Raw genomic sequence first — 24807 nt, forward strand, 5'->3', positions numbered from 1 at the left:
TAGACCTGAACCATATGAGTAAGAAAATTACCCTTGGAGAGTTTTCTTCTGTCAAGAAGAAGGCAGAGTAGAACAAGCTTTGTCTTTAGAAGTCACCTTCTGTTGAGGAGGTTGCTGTTGACTTTGGTATGCAAACCAAGCCACTGTTTCAAGGATGGGGCATGTGGTACCTGCTGGTACCTCGGGGGCCAGGTCTGCATCCCTGCCAGCCCCACTGGTCCTGGGGAGCAGCTCCAGCTGTTCTTCCTCCCCAGGGAGCACAGGAGACTGCAGGATGGGACTAGCAAATAATAGGAGTAGTCCCCAGCCCGCCATTTTCCATGTGCTTTATTGCCCCTAATTGTTGGTAGTTGAGGGTTAAGTGTTTGCTTGAGTACCTGTTTGGTGGTGCAGAGAGGGTTAAGGTGCTTCATTTACTGTAAACATCCATGTGATAGACTCTTTTCTGATGGTGTTGGGATTTTTTCTTTCTGTAAAATGTCAGCCATTTCCTGACGAGCTTGGTGGTGGTGAATTTCACACCTTTTTTCTTCTCTGTGTGGAAACTTGGGTGTTAATGGTACTGGAGCAGGTCTTGTTTTATAAGGAATGAGCCTGTGTCTTAGAGCAGAGAAAAAGCAGGGAAGGGAGAGGAGGTGAAGTAAAGGATCCAAGGAAATTGCCACAGGCATTGGATTATTTTGCACTTTTTTATTCAGAGCATGTAAATATAACATTATTTGCTAAGTGTATTTTTTTTCCTATGAAATATTTGAGCTCAGTTTAGCGTTCAGCATAAAAATAATCCTCTCTTTTGATCTCACAGTGAAATTTAGTATTGCAACACCTGAAGATGGAAAACTGGTCTGTTGATCAAGTCTGCAACTGGTTGAGACAGAGAAATTTAGGAGAACTAGTTCCTAAGTTTCGTGGTAAGCAATTTTGTTGTTTGTGTGGGATTTGCTTAGTATTTCTTTCTGTGCCATTGCCACTGCCTGCCTTGTTTTGAAGCTGTGTGTGTGTATATTATATACTAACTTCAGACTTTTATAGACATTTACTAAGGTGAGAACTGACAGATCTGATAAATCAAAATATGTGTGCAGATGTATTAGGAAGCCTCTGTGACATGCTGGGGGATGAGACTGAGTCTGTATATAAATAGATAAACCTCGAATCTAAACTGGCAGTTTAAAAAGCTTGACAAGGCCTATTTTACATTGGTTAAATATTTTGAAATAGTGTGATGGTTGTGTGAAAATGTCCTATGTCTGAGTATATAATCACTCTACACAAGAGTGTATGAGAAACTGTTACATGAACAGGCTGTTGTGTGCTCTCTTCAAAGACTTGCTTTCCTTCATTAATGAAGTTACAGTCTGCTGTGCTCTAAGCAAGGCTTGAATTAAAGCATTAGAACAGTCAGCTCACTGCTTTTCTATGTTTCAGACTTAGCTTTTTGCCAGGGGAAGGTATCTGACCAGTGACTAGGACTCTTGGCACTGCTTTGGAAAGGACAGTAGCTAAAACATCATCTTTTTAGCAGCTGAAGATGGCTGTCAGCAGCAGGAAGCATCCTTGCCTTTGACCTGTCTTCCATCACCATGTTTTTAGGCATATAGAGTGTTACTGCAACTATGATGCTATTTTACAGTAATTCTTTAATCCCCTTCAATGGGCAGAAGAAGAAGTCAGTGGAGCAGCTCTTCTGGCTCTTAATGATCGTATGGTGCAGCAGCTGGTGAAGAAGATTGGGCACCAGGCAGTGCTGATGGACCTGATTAATAAATACCAGCAACAAAAAAGTGGGCTAGAATCCCTTGCATACTGCTGTGAAACAGCTTCTCCAAAATGTCTAGAAGTAAACAGTGGGTGAGTTTGTACATGGTACAGCAAATATCAGTCCGGGTATGGTTGCATTCTTTTCATAGCATTTTAAACACTTCATTTACTACTAGCTCTTCATCGGTAAGTTCTGACTGTTTTTTCTGTATTTCAATATCTCTAACAACATGTGAAATGCAAAATAAGGTTATTACCTTTGTTTTAAACAGAGCATCAACATTCCATTAATTAATTTGAGCTGCTCTTCATTTTTAGTTCTAGGATCTAGTTTTCATTTGGAGGAAGCATTGTTAGACTTTCACTGTAGCTAAAATTTTCTGTATCTATAATAAAGCTTTTGAAGCACTGACTTTTAAGTATTTGCAAGTCTTGGAGTAAGATAATAATTTAGCCAGAAATAGTGTTTGTGTCACAGGTGTCTTTAATTCAGTCTCTCGAAGGAAGCTCTGAATTTGATCTAGGGTTAAGTATTCTATAATTCCATGGTGTGAAACTAGAGAGATTTTTAGGAAACCAGTTCCACAGAGGTTGTCTTTGCTGAGCATGTTCTGGTTTTTGTTTGAGCAGGGTTTATTTCTTCTTTTTGTGTGTGTTTTCTTTTGGAAGGGGACAGAGGTTGTTTGTGGGGTTTTTTGTAGAGTGTTTTGGTGTGGATCGGCTGGGGTTTGTGGGCGGATGGGTTTGTTGGTTTGGTTCCTCCCGTGCCTCCCCTCCATTCTGATCTATTGTAAGTCTTGCAGTATTGTTTTTCCTGAATGTCTTGAGGAGAAAACATCCTGAGCTCTCAGAGTTGTTTCTTCTAAGCCCCAAAGTCCTGACAGTAGAGAATGGCTTACCTTGAATGCAAAATGCTATTTTTTTTTAAAGAAAGGACTCAAGCACTAAACCTGCATTAGTACACAGTAGTAGCCCAGTAGGAGAGCTCTAGAGAATTCTTAGTAGCAATTGCCTTCATCCCTAAGGAGTTCAGGTTGTGCACCCTGAGATAACTTCACAGTGCAAACCAAAGCACGATAAATGGTCATGACCGGGGTATTTCCAACAAAATTGCACTCATGAGCAGAACTAAACTGCTCATGTAGATACAGGATCCTCTCATCCTTGTGGAATTATTTATGAAACCCTTTGGGTAAATGGTCCTGCACTGTTGAAGGGGAGGAGGTTGTATGAAGAAGACAATGCCACTGCATGTATGGTTTATCACAGACCTGAAGTGTGCAATCAGAGCCAGTCTCAGATCTCCACAATGGGGTCCTGCCTCGCTTGAGTTATAGGGAGCTCCCTCTTTGGAGGTGGAGCAGGTGTCTGCTGTAAAGAAGCGTACTGTATGTGGGCCTTGTACTTCACCCAAAGTGCAGTAGATGCACAATGATTTCAGCAAGGGGGTTTGGAAGAAAATACTTGCTTAGGCTTAGGGCAGTTTGAATGCGCCTTTGGATATTTAGATTTCATCCTTGGCTTTCTCAAGGATGTTTGGCTAGACTGTGTTTCAGGTGTGACTGTTCCCTGTGTACTCCTCAAGTCCTGCAAGTTAGGCCTTGTCTCACGGAAGAGCATGCAGTTGCAGTAGTGTGAGGGCACAGCTTTTCTGTGAAGTTCTGCAGACTCCAAAAAAATCCAATGCTGTAGATTTCAAATATTAGTGAGTATAATAAACCCTAAAATCTTTCTACTTAGTCTTCTTCCCTGGAAAATAAGATACTGGTATTTCTCTATTTACAGGGAAGTTAGGTAAATAAGCTGTTATTTCTGAAACATTTTCTGTGTCAGAGTCAAGAACCACAAAATAAAACTCTGGCGTGTTTAAGAAATATATTCAGTCACGTAAAGGAAAGAGTAAGAGACTTGGGGCTTTTTAGTCTAGAGAGGAGAAGTCTGAGCGGGGGATCTAATTAATATGTATAAACACATGAGGGTTGGGTGTCAAGAAGACAAGGACAACCTCTTCACTTGTGCCCTGTGATAGGATGATGGGCAGTGGACTCAAGCACAGGAAGTTCCACCTCAACATGAGGAAGAACTTCTGTGAGGGTTACAGAGCACTGGAACAGGCTCCCAAGAGAGGTTGTGGCGTTTCCTTACTGGAGCTTTTCAAGACCTGTCTGGATGCCTTTCTGAGTGATCTGCCCTAGTTTTTTGGTCCTGCTCTGGCAGGAGAGTTGGACTAGATGACCTTCAGAGGTCCCTTCCAACTCCTAACATTCTGTGATTCTGTGTATTTTAAGATATGGCCTGAAGCTGTGCCAGGGGAGGTTTAGACTGGATATTAGAAAGAATTTATTTACCAAAAGAGTGGTTGGACAGTGGAGCAGGATGCCCAGGGAGGTGGTGGAGCCACCATCCCTAGAAGTATTTAAAAGCAATGTAGATATAGTGCCTAGCTACATGAATTAATCACTGAACAGGTAAATTAGGTTATGGTTGGGGGATTTATAGGTTATGTTTAGACTTGATGATCTTCAAGGTCCCTTCCAACTAGGATGATTCTATGATTCTATTCTATGATTCTAAGATGATTTTAAAAAATCAAGTTATTCCATGCAGTTTGGGATATAGAATGCTGAAAAAGCTCTGACAGTAAAAGTAATAGTTTATTATAAAAATAAAATCTGTATCCTCGTATGTTGACAGCTGAAACTCTTATTTCTGAACTCTAGAGTGTTCATCTTAATGATGTAGTTTTAAAATTATTTGGTCTCAAATTATTTGCTCAAATGAAGTGTACAAGACAGTATTTTGAAATAATGTAATAAAATACATTTTTTTGTAAGCTGCTTTGACAAAGAGGAACAGAGTATGTAACAAAACAAAAAATGTGTAGAGTGGCTGGAGTAATGCAAAGCAGACTGAAAGGTTCAAGATGGATTTAACCTCCAGAAAAAACAAATGTTCAAGGTTCTAGTTTAATAGAAACTGCCTTACAATACTCTGTAAATTGCTCTTTCATCCCACCCCTTGCATATTCTAAGGGTTAGTTATTCCCAGATATTAGGAGATGCCGAGCTATGGAGACGGAGATTGATTTTCTTGGAGCTTGTAACTGTGTAATAATTAGAATATCATTAGGCAGTATTATTTACAGTTTTCCCTTTGAATTGTCAGGGTTTGATAATTTCTGTCACTGGCATTAATACCTCTTTTCAATGAGCTGCACAAAACTCGACAGTGAAAATACTTTTTTCTTCTTTTGTTTTTTTAATTATTTTTTTTTTCTTTCAGGGTTACTGACAGACAAATTTTAAAGTCTTCTGGTCCTGTGGAGCAGAAAAAACATCTGTGCTCACATGAAAATGAAAAAGGAATAATTGATAGAAGAGTGCGAAAGCAAAAGTGAGTTTCTAATACATTTTCTAAATTTTCTTTGCCATTTTAAAATAACATAGTGAAGCAAAAAGGAATGTTTAGGTCTAAACAAATACTTTATAAAAAGTGATCCTAATTATTGGAGGCCAGGCTCAGGTGTATTTAGAAAACAGCAGGTGCAGAAATTTATTTGGATTCAACTGAATGCATTAGTCAAATGGTGTTTTCTTCCACTCTCCATCTTCGGTCCTTCTTCGCTACCTCATGTTGCATCATGCAGAGGGTGAGAACTAAGTTTGTCTTGTGTAGTTTTTAAGGATAATCTTTTGCAGATGTGTTTCCAATAGCAATCTGGCAAATGAATCATTACAGGATGGCATATGGCTATAAAAATAACGGTCTGCTTCAGGCACCTCAAATGTAGCCCTTGGGAAGGTAGGCACGCTGCTTCCATTTGCTCGCATGTTTTCCTTGGGATCAAAATGAGTAGTCTTAAAAACTGGAGGCAAGGTGAGGAGGTTTTGGTGTGTGGTGGTTTTTTTGTTTGTTTGGGGGTGTTTCTTTGTTTTATTTTTCTTTCCTGCATATGCATCCCTTTGAGATGGGCAGATAGTTTGAAAGAACCCCTTTCCTCTTTTCAAGGCAGTCGTTTTCTTGTTGCAAATGTTTCTCTGAGGGTCATCACCTGCCTTCACTCCTGCCTGATTTCTCCCTCATAGATCTCATTGATTGCTTCGTTATCAGTCTGATGTTTTGAGAGAAGGGGAGGTCTTTCTGTGAAAATGTCTATTTTCTTCATTTTAAAAAAGGGACTAAGTCAGGAATAATGCTATCTGGGAACAGACAGAGGGCTTAGTGAGTCACTTAGTTAACTCTTAAAATGAAGTCCTGCTACCAACTTTGAAAGAACAACACAAAAAACCTAAACCCAAAAATCTTGTCAGTATTGTGTTAGACACAACAAGCCCAAATCTCTTAAAACCCTTGGAATGACCAATTAAAATAATGTTGCAATGATGGTTTTTAGCCTGTACTTCTAAAGGTTGTGTTTTGGGTTTTTTTTTTAATTAATGATTAATAATTTGCCTTGTGCTGTGTAAAGATTTTACATGGGATGTGTAAATCAGTGAAACCCAGAATAGACTGGCTTTAGGAAATGTTTTCAGGAAACGTTGTCAGTCTATAGCTTTCAAAAGCTCATAATGGCCTGTTAGAGGAAAGGGACTACAAAACAGCAGTGCCAGTTGACCTTGGGCAAGGCAGCTGAAGAGGAGGGAAGTCTGCTGCTGCAATGGAAGTGACCCTTCTCAGTGAAGTGCCCTAAAAGTCAGTGGAGCTGTGATGATTTGTATTCCTGAAGACCTGAGTAAATTTTATGAGGGCTTCTCTTTAAAGGTCAGATGAGATGCTGGCAAGTGTCCTCCAAAACAGCTGTTTTAGCTGACTTAAGACTGAGGATAAAGCTGAACAGCCACTAACAGCTGCTATATACTATTTTTGGAGGTGAATACTGCTGTTTAGATATGTTTGTGACTTGACCAACTTTGATGAATGTGATATTATAGAGTTTAGGTTCAATACTTTGTTTTTTCTTTCTTCCTGCCTTCCCTTCTCTATAGAATTGTCTGCATTTTCGACAACTGATGCAAAATTCTAATAGTTTATATGCTTGGGGGGATTATGCCAGCTATAAGCAGGTTGTGTACAGTTGAACAAGACATTTGTTTTAGAAATTTGATTATGGGAACAAAAAAAAAGTCACTTTGACTGTAATATAATGATGGATTCTTAGCCTACAGCATAAAAGTAACCCCCCTGTCTATTCTAGCAATACACTTACTTGGAAAGCTGGACTGGTTGCTTTGTTTCTCATTCAAGTTCCAGTCTATGGGTTTATGTGCCATGGTGAAAAGGTTTTTTTCACATCAGATTAATGGCAGCTATTTTTTGTTTTTTGTCATAATATTAATGACTATTTCTGTTCAATCAACTAGTGCTTTTTTTCCCACTGCTTTAAATTTGGAATATTTGAAAGTTCATGTGTTTATCTCCCCTAGCCTCTCAACTAATGGGGAAGGGAAACTTGAAGGTATTATAGGGAGTTGGTTCTGCATGTAAAACACTCTGGGCTGTCTTACCCTGATTAAAAATTAGTGTAGTTACCCGTTTCTCATTAGCCTTCCTGTATGGAAGAACAGCTAAGAAAAATGATTACTTCTACTCTTCTTTAGTAGGTGTCCCCACGTCATCCACTTGCTTGGCAGCAGAGCAGTTCATTTACAAACACTTCTGGAGTCAGTTCTGCCAGAGGTTAGTTTAACTCAGAGGGGCTGGTTAAATGTTCAGTTCAAATGATCAGTATTTGGCCAGGGTTACACTTGTAGCCTCTGTCTCCTCATTCATTTAATCCAATCTGGAAAGGAAGAACTTAACATTAATGTGGCTTTGGGTTTTGAGGTTTTCTTATTGTTGCTGTTTTTTCCCCAAAAGATCCATGCAACTACAGCTTCAATAACTGGTGTGTTATTGCTCAAAATGAACTCATGGATGCTTTCATGCATTATTAGCACTGGTGAAGTGACTTGGAGTTTCTCTGTGTAGATATCCAAACAACAGTGTTAAATACAGTCTACTATATTACTAAATATTAGAAAAAGATCCGATTATTAAACACACACACTTTTTTTTTTTTTTTTTTTTGGTAAGAGGATGCAGAAATTGTACACTTATTTTTCTTGTATTTAAATTGTGCATACCTATAACCAATGAGGTTTGCAGGTTACCTCAGTGGAATAACTTCTTGCTGGCAACTACAGAAGTAAAAACAGCCAGTCTCTTTGTTAGCATCCCAAGAAGATTAATCTCAAATCAGTGTTTTCCTGTGAAGGCAATAAGGTAGCTACAAAGAATGATTCAATAAATACATTTCCCCTATACCTGCTTTTCTGTATCAGAGTACCAGCAGTCTGATGGCTCCTGGCAGCCTGGTGTTTAACTTGTTGCTAAGACAGAGGCTGTCATTACTTGTAAATGCCTTACAGTGCTGTGAAAAACCAACCTTTTATTGGTTGGTTTATAAGTCCTGTCTGCCTTTCCTCAAGGTGTTTGTTTATCAAATGACATCCCTAACATATCCCTTTTTCACTGTTTCCAGTATTATGGTCCAGCTGTTTTCCTTCAAAGTGTTATTCTGATACAGGTTTATTTGTACATTTATTATTTCTATAAAAACATGTTCTGTAACACTCGAGTGTTGGGTAACAGATTTACTGTCTGAAAGCCTTGAAGTAATTTGCTCAGTGCAGGCTTATGTGCACAAGCAGGATAATGGATCTTCTGGCCAGCCTCAGCAGCCTTGAACTTCTCCGTTTCCTGTGAATTTGGAAGATGTGGTCAGTGCTCAACTAAACCTGGCTCCACTAAGTGATCATATACCAATAAAGCCATTGACAGTTTATTGGCACTGGTGCCCACCTAAATTTGGGCTGATATCACAGACAATTAATTGGAAGATTCATTTGAAAATAAACTTGGCTCCTATCTCCACAACGGCCGTGCTGGCCACCATTCTTTCATGCAGCGGGTGGAGCTGGCCTGGCCCCCCCTGGCCTGCACCCCTCTATGGCTGAAGTAGGGACACCTTGCTGAGAGGGACTGAAGGTGAACACTCCCACATCCAGCTTGGGCAGGCTGAGGGCAACTGCCCTGGCTGCTGGCTCTGACACTTCATGCTGCTCACGATCTGTAAAAAGCTCCTTCCTTTGCTTTTCCATTGCCCACACACCAGTATTGTCGGTCTGTGTTTTAAGTGGTTTATCAGAAATAGACTTATGTTTGCACTTTAAAAAGAAAAAAAAAAGAGGGAGGAGCTAACCTGAAAAATGGTCACTTATTTATTTTAGGTGGTTTCCCCATAGTGGCCTTCCAGTACCTGAAGGGACCTATTGGAAAGCTGGGGAGGGACTTTTTACAAGGGCCTGTAGTGAGAAGACAAGGAGCAATAGATTAAAACTGGAAGAAAGGAGATTTAGATTAGACATTAGGAGGAAATTATTTAACATGAGGGTGGTGAAACATTGGAACAGGTTGCCCAAGGAAGCTGTGGAAACGCCATCCCTGAAAGTGTTCAAGGGCAGTTTGGATGGGGCTCTGAGCAACCTGAACAAGGGGGTGGTGTCCGTGCCAATGCAGGGGTGATATTTAAGATCCCTTCCAACCCAAACCACTCTATGATTCTATGATTTCTTTAGGAAGGGTACTGAAAGAAAAGTTGAAATGGGAGCTCCTCTGGGAAATGGGTGGCTGTGGGGTGTCTATCAGCTCCCATGTCCTGCCCTTGTTGAAGCTGGCACTGCTGCGGGTAACTTCGTGCTCTGCCTAAGGGATACCTGCTCCTGCAATTAACAGGAACTGAAAACTTGAAAGACATATCAAGCACTAGGTAGATTGCAAGTCCCAGGCTGTAGGGAATAACTGGGAAACTGCATTTGTGCTGGAAAGTAGGAAATGTCAGTCAAGTACATGAAGGGAAAAGCATGAGAATGTTTCAGGCACAGATCTCAGAACTGTGAATAGAAAAGAGCGCCCTATTTTACCCTGCTATTGAGAGGGGGGAAAAAAGAGTTTCTTTTTAAATTTCATCAGCTCTCATAATTTCTTCCTTTTGATGGAAATAACTTCTGCAAACTTAAACATTGTCATAAAGTTGAAAGCATGTAATACATGTGTTAGTGAAATGCAACATTTTCTACAACTGCAGACTTTTCCTTTGCTTCATATCGGCAAACTCCAGGTTTTCTTGTCTGTGTCTTCCTTGGCTTTGCAGATATGGGCTTTTTTCCAGCCTACAAATCTTTAGGCAGGAGTCTCTTCCTGATGTTTGGTGTAGACATGAATTTTATCTGGATGTGCCAGACATGGTAACCTGTTGATGTCGGCAAGGTTCTACTGAACTGTGTTTGTCCTCTGAATTACTGGGACCCAACATGATAGAAGATGTAACAATGGGTGTCATAGACACATGGACTTCAGTGAAGCAGACATACAATAAGAAAAGCATGCAGCATAAAATCTATTTATGCTTGTGTTCAGTTGTCCTTTGAGTCTTTTTTTTTAATAAACTAAATAAATGCAAGAAACTGACCCTACTTACCAGTATGCTCAGAAGCTTAAAAATGACAAAATCATACAATAATATGATCTAGTGTTTGAATCCGTTCCTTGGTCTCTAGTGCACTTTGCACAGCTATCTTGATTGAGCTGTCTATATTGATGTCAGGTTTATTTTTGCTGACTTGTTACAGCTAATTCAGGCAGTTTTGGGTTTCTGCATGAGGTTGCACAGGATGCTGAGCTTGGAGACCATGATCTAAAACCTTCACTGAATGATCTGTATGAATTTGCTAGTGTGTAAAATCTTTGCCTTTTAGCAGTAAAACAAGATATTCGTTGGTATTAGGGTTCCCTCATATAATTCAAATAGGTGGGTGGTTTGGGTGTTGTTTGGTTTTGGTTTATTTGGGGTTTTTTAGTGGGTTTTGCCAGATGAAGGAGACAAATGGTTCCTCCAAAACAATGTTATTTTATGCTTTAATGTCTCGGTGAATATGCTGTGCACAAGCAGTGTAAGGCTGTAATGAAGGCAAAGAAACCGCTGAGTGAAACACCCGTAAAACAGTAAGTGAGGGGGTCATCTGCAAAAGCTGAGTGGTCAACAGCTCTGTGACTAGTTGTGTACTTGCTGGGGAGATGCTTCTTAGGATGCAGTTTCATATTGCAGCTAAACATAGAGACCAGCTTGCTTCCTCTATGCTGGTATTTGTCTCACTTCATAGGAAGCTGTACTGGATTCCTGAACAGAGATAAAACTCACCCAAGAAGAAAAATAAAGAATTTCACCACTGTAGCTCCTTGGAGTAACTTGCTGCATGGTGAGAGGCTTTTCAGTACTAGTAATAAGGGAGCAGTGACATGTGATGGGGGTGGAGATGGAGATTAACATTTAGCAGCAGCCAAGCATCAGATTGATTTAGCTGCAGCATTAAATGTCTTGAGGACTGAGAGAAAAGATGTGATGAACTGTGTTTTGCAACCTTGATCTTACCTCTGTCTCAGGTTAGCTACAAGACCAGAGAGGGATGGTTAGAAACAGGCTACGAATGTTTGTACTTACATCTCTAGCAGTAAGTGCTGTTCTCCATAATCGAGGAAAGTCTTGGCTACATGCATAAATCACAGAGCACGTACAGTTTAACTGAACTGTTTCTTCAGTTAAACAAGGTTGCATGAGAGCATTTCTGGGGATGAAATTTAGCACGGATTTTTGTTTCTTTCTAAATAAACTTGTATTTCATTTTAAGGTATTACTGTGTATATTTAATGTGACTGCCCAACAGCAATGATTTCAGCAAAAACTAGTAAAATGTTTAATATTTTGCACTGTGGAGACTAAAGGACTTTTTTTTTATCTTAATTGGACAGCTTGGAGGTATTTTCTGTGTTGGGTAAGGCTGAAGGGAAATGGAATTTGGTGTATTTTTGTTGTACTGGCAAATGTGAAGGGACTGGTTGGGGGGAAAGAGTTACCAGGCCTTCCTGGCTATTAGCCATCCAAACTCCAAGACAATTTTATTTTCTTCAAGTAACTGAGTGCAGTTCTGTGAGCCTGAACTGAACCTGCTAGTCTGTTCTACTTTTTGAAATGGCAGTTCAGGTTCACTGGCAGCATTTTATTTAAAAATTCTTTTAAAACTCTGCTACTTGTTTCCAGATAGTTCTCTGTGGTTTAAATTAAAGCAAACAAAGATTGCAGTGATACCACATAGATAACAGAACTCTTTAGTTAGCTTTGGCACCTCTCACTTGAAATTCTTTATTGAGTCTGTGCTACTAGGACTGGGAAGCTGTATATGTCTGCCAGAACCACTCCACCTTTTAGGTGGCTCTTGATGAATTTCTAACTCAAATGATCTCTTTTTCTTTCCCTGTCTTCCTTCAGAAGAGCAGTGTAGAAGGCTCTCTGGAGGCAGGAAGCACTTGGGTAGCCAGTGGTGATATCCTGCTGATGCCTGATCTCTGCCGGGGTGTGACATTTGTAAACAGGGCAGGTGGTTTTCTTGGGACCAGAGCTGTGTGTACTTAGGGGCTGTATCTGCCTGGTTTCCAGCCTTTGTACTGGAACAGCTTTCTTCTGAGTGTTGATCCCTGCCTCCATCCCTTTACTGCTTTCCCTTTGGGAGGACAGTCTTAGCTGATGTCATGTGTTGTATTTTATTCAATTAAGCTGTTTACTTACTCTCACTCCTAAGTTAGCAGAACTGGCAGGAAACACATTTTAAAGGATGACAGATAAAGTTATTTTGTAACAGGAACAAGTCCCCAGTGCCTTCCTCTGCTCTGCCTTCTTCTTTCAGTTAACAACCACCTTCTAGTGTATGCTGATTAAAACATTTCAAATTTGACATCTGGTTTCAACCTCATATATTTTGATTGCAGCTTTTGTTGGCATTCTTTATGTAGAAACCAAGACAGCATGCCTTGAATTTCTAGAGCAATAACTTTGCTTTGTGTTGAGTTTTCGGTTGTGTTTCTCTTTCCTTCTTGCCTGCATTCCCATAGAAGGATGTGATCATGATTATATACATATTTATTTATTTGTTTGTTTTTTATTTTTACAGAAAAGAACTGAAATCATTTTTTGCAAGTTACAAGACGTTGCAGTGGACAAGTTCTTATTCTTTGCCAGACTTCCCTTATGACATCAAATGCATGTTAGCAGAAAAAAGAAGCCCTGATCACTGTGTGAGAATAAGGATTATTGAATTTTTACAAGCAGACATGACAAAATACCTAGAAGGATCACTGTGAGTAAACATCATTAGATTTATTTGGAAGCATTACTTATTGGCTGCAGAAGTAAATTTCCAAATGGACATAAAGCCATTTTTTTAAATATGGTTGCTTAAATAGGGGAGGCAAAGGGCCTAAAACCTATTGAACGATTTCATACAAACCTTAAAGCAGTTTTTTTTGCTATTTGGAGGTGAACCAATAGTCTTATAAATAGTCAGTTTAATGTAATCAGTATAGACTCCAGACAGTGTCTAATACTTCCAGAATACCAAGTATTTATTTTACATCTCCATCTTGTTTGCACAGGTATCCAAACTGTCAGCAATACAACTTTGTTGTCAGTGCTCTACTGCAGGCATACCCATTCCTTGATGAAGATGGGAATGGCTTTGTAAGTATTGTAAAACTGAAAAATACAGAAATAATTATTTTTTTCCTCCCACATTATGAATGACAAGAAAAGAACCAGGTTCAGAGGAAATCAGTATCAGTTTTGTACATACTGACTCTGTTTAGAGCTGTCAGCTTCACTTTGACAGGTTTGGCAAATCACATTCTTATTCAGTTCTTCTAACTAAGGATTAATCCAGTCACAGCCATTCCTCAAAGTCACTGTGAGATGATGCAGACCTGCACATGAAGTCCCTGGTTGCTTGTTGGGTACAGTTTCTTTCTGGATTAATTTCCCCCAAAGGATAAATTTAAGTAAATGTGACTTATTTTTGTTTATAGAAAAAACAGAAGCAAAGCCTTTTAAAAAATGAGTGAGGACTAGTATGTGACTGATGCTCTTGCAGTGCATTGTAATTACTTGTGTTTTAGATATCTAGACAAGTGTAGTAATACTACTGATTTATATATGTTGGGAATCTAAGCCTAATTAAGGAAAAAATTGAAAAACACTGTTTTTTTTCTCAGTGGGGGTGTAACAGAAAGCAGTGGAAGGAGATTACTTGAATTTTAACTACATTTTTTCACTGTTGTGACCCTGAAAAAGTATCCTGGTCTCACAGGACAGTGTTCACCTTTTGACTTCACATCTTTGCTTTGCCATGTGATACTTTTATAGCATCTTGTAAAAGCTTGTGAGACTCGGGGGATTCTTATCTTTAAACATATAAAGATATATACCTTGTTAGTTACTGCAGAAAGAAAAATAATCTTTTTGAGGAAAAAAAAAAAGGATTAAGGGGTGGCTATTCTAGTTCTCCCCTGAGGCCTGGCATTGTAGGACGGAGGGAACTAAAGAAAACAAACACATCTCAGAAGGGACAGAGGCAGAAGAAGGATCAGAGATCTACAGTCCACCCTTATTTTCATCAGAATTTCTCTCTGAATACCACAGCTGGGGTTCTGGGTAATGCTGTGGCTTCACCTGGCTCCCTTTGTGAAGGGGAGCTGTAATGACATTCTAGGCCAGTCCAAAGAACTTTTTCAGCTTTTAACTTTCAAAAACTGTTTTTAAACAGAGGTTCTTAAGCTAGGTTTTCAAAGGGCTTTCATTGCAGCAGGAGCATAGACTGAGTGAAACTGCTAATAACTCCCTTCTTTGGGAAATGGCTCATTGCTTCCCACGTTGATCCCAGAAGTTGCATAATGGCACAGAGATGTCAGAGTTGCTCTTTACCTTTTGATATTTCTCTCATGCTTCATAGAAAGTATATCTGGAAAGAACCACTGTAATTAAGTGAGGAAGCTGGAATGAACAGTTTGCAATATGGCTAGTCTAACACACTTCAGAGCCAGCCCCTCTCCCATTGCCTGGGTTGAGGCAGGAAAAAAGTGCACTGAAGGTGTATGTCTGCATGCTTCAGTTTGGAGAAGGGGGTGAGGATGAATTATTCTTTTTATTGGCCCTACTGTTAGACATTCTGTTCTTCCTTCACAGTTGTAAAGGCTATAAATACTTCTTTTTTCTTGATCTGAGATAGTTGTGTGTGACAACAGCAACAGCTTAAAACGAACCCTACAACATATGCACAGCTACTTAACATGAGGCTTGTAGTAAAACTGAATTCATATACCTCTAAGAAACAAATGAACAACAACACAAAAAATGGCTGATCACCATTCCTTCATCTTTTGTTGAAAAGTGTCTTCACTTTTTTTGTTGGTTTGGTTTGGTTTTTTTTTGGTTCCCAAAATACGGAACACTTCTTCATTTGCAACTACAAACTATTTTAAACAAGCGATTTAAAAAATGTGTGTAGTATGTAGAAACTTAGCCTAGCACTTCCAATCTCATACTGTTGCAATGAGAGGTCATTAAAGGGTTGGCATGTCAAGATTTAGTAGTAGATTATCCATAGTTCTGTTTTCTTCATTAGGTTTCCCATTTAATTTTGTAGTTGGGGAAAAGAAAGCCTCAGTGCCATTAGCACTTTCACAAAGTCTGTCCAGTGCAACATAGTCAGGATAACGATCCTAAATTAAGAAATTTACAAATAAGTTTGAGAATAAGCCACTTCTGTATTATAAATTTAAAAAGAAGTTTATTTACTGGGTCACTCTAGAAGCAGGAATTGAAAAAGAATTCTCTGAAATTATAAATATTAAAGAAAAATAATATTTTACTAAAGGCAAAACTCATTTAATAGATCCATAGAATCATAGAATCACTTAGGTTGGAAAAGACCTTTAAGATCATCGAGTACAACCGATATGGAGCACTTGGAATGAGATTGATTTCCTCATCTAGTTCCAAGATTAGCTTTTGGAAACATGTGCTTTAAAGTGGTTACCTAAGGAATTTTTCCCATTATGTTTTCAATTAACACGTACAACATTAAAAAGAAATGATCCCCATTTAATCATGGAACAGATTATTAGATTTCTGATCTATAATGTAACCAATGCAACATTTGTAAGTAGTTACACACCAAGAGGTTATACAGAAAAAGCCAAGGTCATAGTCACAGTAGTCAAAATAAAATGGGCATGACACTTTATTGACCACTTGCAAGATATATTCTGTTTGTATTTATTCCTTCCACAAGGAATTTGGAAGGAGTCACTGCCTTTATTTCATTTCAGCCAACGTGTTGAAAGTGGTATGGTTTCAAGAAACCTTTACAGGAGAAAGGAAAAGGGAGGGCTCTCCCATCCACACTGCTTGTCAGGGGCTTTGTGTAAGCAGCTCCCTGGAGCTTGGAGCTGCCAAGCGGGGCCGTGACACTGGTGGAGCCCGGGATCCTGGTGCTGACATGCCTGGTTTATGTAACCACTGCACACTAAATGATTATTCACTACTAAATTGCAGTTTTTAATCTGCGTGTAATCCTTTCCCTCCTATGTCAGATAGACACAGACTAATCCTTCTGCTCCCTTACAAATGTTGTAAACCTTTTTTTTTTTTTCCTTTTTTTTCTGGGGGGTGGCAGGGCGAATTAGTAGAAAATAAAGTTATCAGCTTAAAAAATGGTAACAACAGAACAACAGCACTCTTTTCAGAAGATGCATTACCCGCTAGGGAAACCACATAAATGTGTGTGCTTGCAGTCTTATTCATGAAATAGGTGTGCGAGAAGGGACTTGGCTAAGCTTATGAGAATCCTATTACAGAAACAGACATTGTTAAAACTCTTACTTTATCTGAGGACAGGAGGATGAAACAGCTGAATGTTTTGAAGTTTGAGGGATATTTAAACCTGTATAGGTGTCAGCATATTCTTTCATGTGGAAGAATAAGCAAAAATGCCTCCTAGCCAAACAAGGGTTTTCAAAAGAAAGAAGCTGCACAAAACTCAACTAAGGGGATATTTAAATTGTCAGCTGGTAATGTATTCTGAGATGGTCACATTTTAAAATATTTTAGCAACTGTTGAACACTTTAGAGAAGCGTTAAACTAAGGGGTTTTGTTTGCTTGTTTCTTAAAAAGCCTTAAAACAATGATGTTCCAAAGAGATTTTGGTAAGCGTATAATTCGGGAATATTTGCATCACAATGTAAATGCATTGGGCCAGAACTGGAAATATATTTAGAAATTTAATGGCTCAGGCAGATAGCAAATGGAATTTTTAAGACGTGGTCACCTTTTGAAAGCAGTGCTGGAGTGTAATACTCAAGTTAAGGTTGCAAATATGCCCCAGGAGAAGACTGGGTGAGCAGTTGTGCTGTGTTTCTAATCATTATGCTTAGGTCGGTGACAATATAACTCCTGTTCTGTCAGAATCTGAAGTTCATGTATTAGAAATACAGATAGGTTTGTTTTCTTCCCAGTTCTTGGATATTCACATGTGGCTGGCAGTATCCCCCCAGGAAGGGCACACCTGCCCTGACCAGCCCAGGTCTACCCGAGAAGAGCTGAGGTGGATGCCACAGGAGCTGTATTCTCATAGCTCTTCCACAATCACTTCTCATCATGAAAGGAACTCTTACTTCTAGGAGCTGTAGGTCAGTGAGCAGACTTGGGAGGTGGAAGCATCATGTTCAGCAAGAGGAAGGCAAGGTCACACTGCTTTAATCACCATCTCTTGAGAGATCCTTCCATCTGTGTCCCATGGGTGAGGAAGGCAGGCATATCAGACACACTGCAAGGAAAGATACTGTACTGCTGGCTACTTTTACCGAATTCTGCCTTACACCAAAGTTAACCCTTAAAGTCACATGAGCTTGACTAATAAAGGACACCATTTTGGTAAGAAATTTGGAGTAATAATTCTTCTATTTTTACTGTGTTTTAATATGTCTTGAGTATAGTATCAGGTGAGTATAGTATTGGAGTCAATTTTAGAAAATGGGGTAGCAGCTATTTGAATCTCTCTTGACATGTCCTGTCACACGCACTTTTCCAGCTACTTTTTTTTTCCCCTCTGACTGTTGAAAACCCTTAAATAACTGGAATAAGCATTTGCTTTTGAGGATCTGACAAAACGTTTTCAGTATTCATGACTGCAGGTTTTGCCTGAATAAATGTTTAGCAGCCTTGGATTAGTACTTGCTTCCCCACGTGTTGCTAGTTGGCGGGGCTGGGTCTTGCCACTGCAGGTGAACAGCCATCTGTCCATAAGGATGCACAAAGAAGTTGGGCTGCCAAGGAATGATGAATGGCTCCATTAAATGGGGACTTCATCCATTTGCAGTGCATAACTGCCTTTAAGTTGCAATTTACAAGTCTTGAGGAAGTCTTACAAACACAAGGACCTACTTAAATGATCCTCTTAATTCAGCAGATTTGACTTCAGTTTAATAATGCACTCAATCCAGTGTAACTTTAGACTCCCTGCAAAAAGGACTGTCCCATTGTGTCCTTCCTGCTCCCTTGTGCTAGATATAATAATCATACAAATGCACAACCAGTCAGATGCTGTGAGAGGTACAGGAAAAATAATCAACTTGCAAAAAACCCCAACAACAACATTAGTTTTCTCTGCCATTGGTGAGCTGATCTGATTCACTTTGTAGTTTCATGACCTGATGTCATGAATGGAATATCCCAAAGTAAGAGCTGAGAAAAGGAAAGCAAACTGCAGTTTCACTGGCAGCCCTGGTTATATTGGTTCAGTTACTGTCATCCTTAACAAACCATGCCAGTAGTCATGCTATTTAATTGCCATAGAGTCACCCACCACAGGTGCTTGTGCTTCCTCCAGTCCAGAAGCCACCAGTATCCTGATGCCACCCTACAAATCTTTTTCTGTGTAGTGACAAACTTTTTTATAAAATGAAGTTAGATAAAAAAAGTGTGACCTGCTTTAGGAGTGGGGCAAAATCTTGACAGACATTGGTAATGACAGATTTTTTTTCCCCATGCAGTTGCTATGGAAACGGGCCCTTAAAGATCGTTTCAAATATGTGCGGAGACCTATTGAAGATAATGAGCAAGTCCTGAAGTACAAATGCAAGTATGGCCACAGGCGAGGACAGACCAGGAAATCTGCATTTGCTGAAAACAAGCCTGATGATGTCCAGGTGCAGGTAGAAGTAAGATTTTTGGTGCTAAAGTGAGTTTTGTGTCTTTCAGCTGCTCTGCTGACAGGGAGGCTACCAGCCAGTAAAGGGCAGAACAGAGTGATCTTATCCTATTCAAGCTTATTTTGTACAGAGTTTATCCTATAGCCAGACAGAGTATCCCTGAACAGCTTTTCTTTTTCTTCTCTCCATTTTTCTGTATCATAAATATAAATATAAATGCAAGGATTAACATTTATGGAGCCTATTAGGGCTTAAGAATGAGTCCCACAAAATTGAGAGAGTCATTAACCTTTTTAGTTTTAAATGTTTCTACATTGAAAGCAGGTATGTCTGGCTCTGAGTTACTAAATTATGTCACAAGAAATGTGCATAGCTGAAAAAGATGACTGTTTAATATTCTTTTAAACAAATGCAGTGTGGGGTTTTGCATTCTGTATACTTAGGAACACTACATAAAGGCACCTTTCTGCCAATCCTTGGTACTAACTACTTTGTGGTAAATTTAAACTGCTAAACAAGGAGTCTTAATGTAAGAAAACCCACAAAAACGTTTTGTCTAGAAGCCAATACTGCAGGCAAAACAAAATTATATTCAAAATATCATTAGCCATATCCCTTGGCCTTCAACCCTTTTACAAGTTTGGAATAACGGATCAACCTTGTGTGGGCTTGAAGCCAATAAATCAGGATTTTTTAAGGTTAAAGAGTAGGAAATTAGTTCCAGGTAAAGGAGACCTTTGGAGAATCATCAGTCAAGGATTCCTAGACCCTTTGTGTCTCCACGCTCTCACTTAGATAACCAGAGTAGGACAGTTAGGGCATTATAGGTCAAAGCCAACTGGCAAGCAGTGCAGATGAAAGAGCACATCTGCTCCCAGCAGATGACCTACTTAGCAGCCACACAGCTGACTTCTGTACTGGGCTTTAGTTTCTGAATAGTCCTAAGATGTAACCCTGTCAAATGTACTTTGTGTCAGTGCAATCTTAGATAGTTAATGGTAGGACACTGATAAAAAGATTGTTTACCAATAGGAAATTGCTTACTGGTATAGCTGGCATTTGTTTTTATATCAAAAGAGTAATGAAGCTATTACTACATATAAAATCCTTGACCATCCTTTCTGTTTCATCATGTGAAAAAAATGTTGCTTGGCAAGACAAGCTTCCTGTGAGGTTTAGAGATGTGCTCAGAGCTGCAGATGATGTCTGCCCCTCTGTCTGTCCAAGCCCTGTTACCAGCCAGCAAGCATTTCTCCTCCAAACACAGCACAAGCATTACAGGGCCTCTCGTGCAGGGCATTGCTTCCAGATGCAACATCTGGCTTTCTCCTCCAGTTTCTCTAAAACATCTGTTGATGTGTTCCTCATTACAGAGCCTTATATTCAAGCAGGAGTGATGAGTGTACTTGCTTTAGAGTGGCTAGCAGCATCGGGCAGGTCTTGAGCAAGTGCAGTGCTCAGTGCTGTGAAGTGATTGCAAGTAAGCACAGAAACCCCTGCTGGAGGTGTGTGTCACCAAAGGAAATTTTGCTTAAAATGTTGCTCCCCACTCATCAGGTTGAACAACTGTTAGAAAGAAGCTGGACTGTGCCCAATACAGACATAAATATGAGCCTCCATGTCTGAGGGTTATTCACAATTTGATCAGGAAGGCCTCCTTAATTTTCTGTCTATGGAGTAAGAATCCTCAGTCATTTTCCGCAGTCAGGCAAGTATCCTGCAGCTGCAGTAATCCAGGTGAGAGTGCTCTGAAATGATAATGATCTTAATCTGCTGCAAATGGAAGGTAATTTCCATGAGAGGGGTGATCACACCATGAAAATCATTAAGAAAGGCAAGCCAGTCTACCCTCTGCAGCCAGGGTTGGACTTCTGCTAAGGCAGACATCCAGTGTCTTGTCCTGACCAGTCTCCTTATTCTTTTTTTAGCATCAGAGTGGCACCATAAAACTCTTCCTCTGACCTAAGGAATTATTTGGCTTATGGTCCTTCAGGCTATGAGAGAAACCACCTCCAGGCAGTTATTACAGGAAGGGCCCTAAACTTAGGGGAGCCAGAAGGAATAGGAGGATAGAACACTCTTGGTGTGCATCTTTGGCCAGAGGATTTTCAAAAGGCAAAAGGAGCTGGAGAGGGAAGTGTGATTGGAGCTGTTTGTGATTGGCTTCCATATAATGAAAGCAGGTGGCTCAAATGCTGGCTTAGTCATCTCAGGGGTGGTGACCAACAAGCAAATTGTGCCTTTCAGAACTTTTGAAATCTTGTCAGTCTTGAACAGTGCTATATCTGTGCAACTGCATGAAGGTCCTTTAATCCATCCCAGCCGTTATATGAGAAAACCTGTCAGCAAAGCGACTATGCAAGGATATCTTGTTACCTGAATGTAAAGGGATTGTAGCAGCCTAGAAGACTCTTGGTAGTTCACGATCTTCAACAGCAGTGGAGAGAGAGAGAGTGTACAGTCCCTCCTCTTCTAATGCCTCCAGTTTCTTACTTTCTTTGACAACCAGTTTGTGAGGCCAGTGAGGCTTCTCTGAAACTGTCACACAAGTAAATTTAGAGTAAGGTGTGAAAAGGAGAAACAAGCTCTGACAACACATTGGTTAAGATGGTGGTAGATGTTTGCAGATAACTGGGCCTATTTGCCACATACAGCACTCATGTGGAGGCCTCCATCTATTGTCACCCTTTGCCTGTGAATCCAACAGAAGGGCTGAGAGCCTTGGCAGGACCATCCCCCAGTCAAGGGCTGGGTTACACTGACAGGCAAATGCTGAATGTTCTCTGCTTACCTCCTTAACTTCCTTTCTGCATCCTTTTGGCTTTTTTATCTATTCTGCAGTTTTTCTCAGGATCTTACAACAAAAAGGTATCTTGTTTTTCAAAAGCATTGAGGTAAATTTGCATTTCCTTCAGAAGGATTGTTTTTTTAAAAAAATTAACTTTCATTATTTAAAAAAAATATTTATGGTATAAATAAAACATGTATATTGCCAGATAAGAGAAAATTCTATGTAAAAAAATAAGGATCACCAATTAACATTCTCCTCACTGCAAGATAAGTGGGTGTTACTGGTTACACAATTGAACATCTGGCTAGATAAGTTTGGGTGACCTCAGGAATGAAGGATTCCTCATTTAAAAAGGCTATTTTTTTAGTTCTCTCCTGCACACACCTTTGGCTCTTTTTCTTCAGACATTGAGATAGGAGATCCTGGCTTCAGTCTAGATAGGATTACTTTTCCAATAGGATTACTTTCCTATTGAAATAACTGAGGTTTAACCTTATTGTCACAATTTTACTGGAATATTGCTGTGCTGTCATTAAAGTGGAGAGGATCTAGAGTCCTCCCTAAATCAACATGTGAGAGCCTGATAAACCAGTCAAGTAGCAGCTTTCCCAACCCAGATTTTCCTGTTCACACCAGCACTGTTAAAGTTAACTACAAAAGATTTTATATCACACTTGAACTCATTCTCCAGTAACATTTAAAATACATTGCAAAATGATCTCTCCCTGAGGTAACTTCTTTCCCCCAAAAGAAAGACACTTCTTAGTTACCGTTCTTACCTTACATTCTAAATGAATCCTGCATTTAGGTGTGACCGAGTGCATACTCATTCATTGCACTTTACTAGAAATAAAGAATAAAAGAAAAGAAAAAGAGAATTTGCAAAATAGAAAGAAGGGCTGAAGATAATGGAAACTGAGTTACAAAGCAAGTTACACATAGAACACATTCTGCTTCAAGCATGATATTTTGTAATTTTTTAATAAAAGCGAAAACTCCTTTTGGTGTTAGAATCTAATAAATCATGGGATCAGAAATAACTTGTGTAAAACTCAACTTTCCTGCTGTATCAGAAACCCTGAGATTCTGTTTGAATGAAACTATGCTTAGAAATAATGAACACCATAAATCAGAATGTTTTGCCCTTTAGGTTTTCAGCTAGATTGACTGAAAACGGCTACTAATCTACAAACATCTAAATCCACAATTCCCTAATTCCACACTTGTTCTGCAAAAGACAATCACTGCCATCTGACTTAGTGCATGAGTGAGGTCCCATTGCTCTTTTCTGTTGTTGACCCATAAATGTGCACCACCTGCATTAAATCAGTTGGAATTAGAAATATGCAATGATGCAGTAAATTTATCCTCCCAATTATCTAATCTGTATGTAGCACTATATACACTAGTAGGAATGAAACTGTCCAGAGACAAAATGAAATTATGTGGTATGAAAGGCACAAATCTGCCACTGTGTACATAACAAGGAGTCCCCAAAATCATAGCAACTTTGATCGCTAATGCCAACCCCAGAACTCAGTATTCACTTGCTCTACCATTGCAAGCAGCATAGTTTTACAACAGCCCAAGTGTTTTACATTATACTTACCATTGCCTGTCCCCAGAGTACTTTCTTTCTTATGGTTTCACCGCACTTCAATAAATAAAAAGTAAACTCTGAAACACCAGTGACTACTAAGGCTAGTAAAAAACTGTTGTTAATTGGTGTCCAAAGGGTGCAATCCCAGGCTGGGTACATTTCTGGAGCTCTATTATTTGACTGAAGTGTTAAGCTGTGTTTTATGGCTGGGTATGAATAGCTATTACAGAAAGTATTACTTTAGACAAACTAGGTTACAGAGCTTAAAGCTCAGAACTACTGATACCCTTCTTCAGCCTAAAAGTGCAGCTTAAAAAGGTGAAAATCTAGTGATTGCTCTGAGCAGGCTGAACGCTGCAAGAAAACCAATTTTAATACTGACTTTTGCTTGTGTTACTCAAATGTAATGAATTATTTACACAACAAAGTTTGTTTTTCTACCATTTTTCTAATTGGCACGTATGACAGCAATTCTTCCTTACACCACTGCCGTATGTATTTCTATTGGTAGTTGGCCATTGATGCTTACAAAAATTTCAGATGGTCTCATTTAGCTAATTAATAATGTCATTAGGCTTCCACAGCTCTCAAGGGCAGAGCTGACTACATGGAAAGTCCATCAACTTGAGTGGTGTTTGCTTGACAAGGGGACGGAGATAAGATGGACTAAAGGTCACAACTTGGTTCTCCTTGGTGTTTGTTTCCAAGCAACCCAATCAGTTTGTCTGTGGTTGCAGCACACTGGGCTGTTTGTTTTGCTTTCCTGCCTCTGCAAGTAAGGCACTGAAGGTGACAGCACCCCTGGAAATGAGCAGCTGTGCTCCACATCAGGTGGCTGAAGAAGATCCTGCTCTACAGACTTGGAAGCAGACCCCCCAGAGAAGCCTGTAGTAACAGAGCTGTCTGGAGTCAGAGACTTCAAACTAGCTCTTGCTCAGAGTAAAAGACATAAATGTAATTTAATTACCCCAATAATGTAATTTAAAAACCCTAAACAACAGTCCGAGTTTGTGTCTGTGCACGTGTGAGAAAGCATGAGCGTCTTGAAGAGAGCAGTAACACATTCCCAGGATCAGATTATATTTGTGCAAAATTTTCAGACATGTCCAAGGATAAAATAGGTAATTACTTAATCGTGATGTGCAATTTCTCTCATGGAACATGATGCTAGAAAGTTGGAGGTAGCTAATTTGATGCCAGTTTCTAGAGTTTCAGGAGAAAGCCAGGGAAACCTGATGTCTTTACCGGCCAAATTGGCAAGAACTGTAATGCAGATCCAACAGATGAACATATTGGGAAGGAATCAAGGAAGTTTCTGTAAAAATAAGTAATTCTTCATAAATTCATTAGGTTTTTTTAAGTGTTCAACAACCCTGAGGCCATGGGAAATCCATCTGATATAGTTTACTTAAACTTCAGAGGAGATTTCACCACATGCCTTTGAAAAGCTCTTAGAGGGTGTAATCAAAAGGGATAAGCAGAAAAGTCCTTGCAGGAATAACCAGCTAAAAGAACCAAGAAGGC

At 39.5% G+C, this 24807-nt stretch overlaps 1 protein-coding gene across 1 annotated transcript in view; it reads left to right on the top strand.

The window, feature by feature from the left end:
* The first annotated feature begins 814 nt into the window (after positions 1–814).
* The window catches only part of SAMD3 (sterile alpha motif domain containing 3), a 29484-nt gene continuing 5491 nt past the window's right edge, over positions 815–24807 (top strand). Inside the window, exons 1-6 of the mRNA XM_051613826.1 lie at positions 815–911; positions 1662–1851; positions 5044–5154; positions 12804–12989; positions 13285–13369; positions 18734–18895. Of these exons, the coding sequence (XP_051469786.1) occupies positions 833–911; positions 1662–1851; positions 5044–5154; positions 12804–12989; positions 13285–13369; positions 18734–18895 (813 nt within the window). The 5' untranslated portion in view covers positions 815–832. The remainder of the gene's footprint in view (positions 912–1661; positions 1852–5043; positions 5155–12803; positions 12990–13284; positions 13370–18733; positions 18896–24807) is intronic.

This window comes from Apus apus, chromosome 3 (genome assembly GCF_020740795.1).
Source record: "Apus apus isolate bApuApu2 chromosome 3, bApuApu2.pri.cur, whole genome shotgun sequence".
Classification (NCBI taxonomy): Eukaryota; Metazoa; Chordata; class Aves; order Apodiformes; family Apodidae; genus Apus; species Apus apus.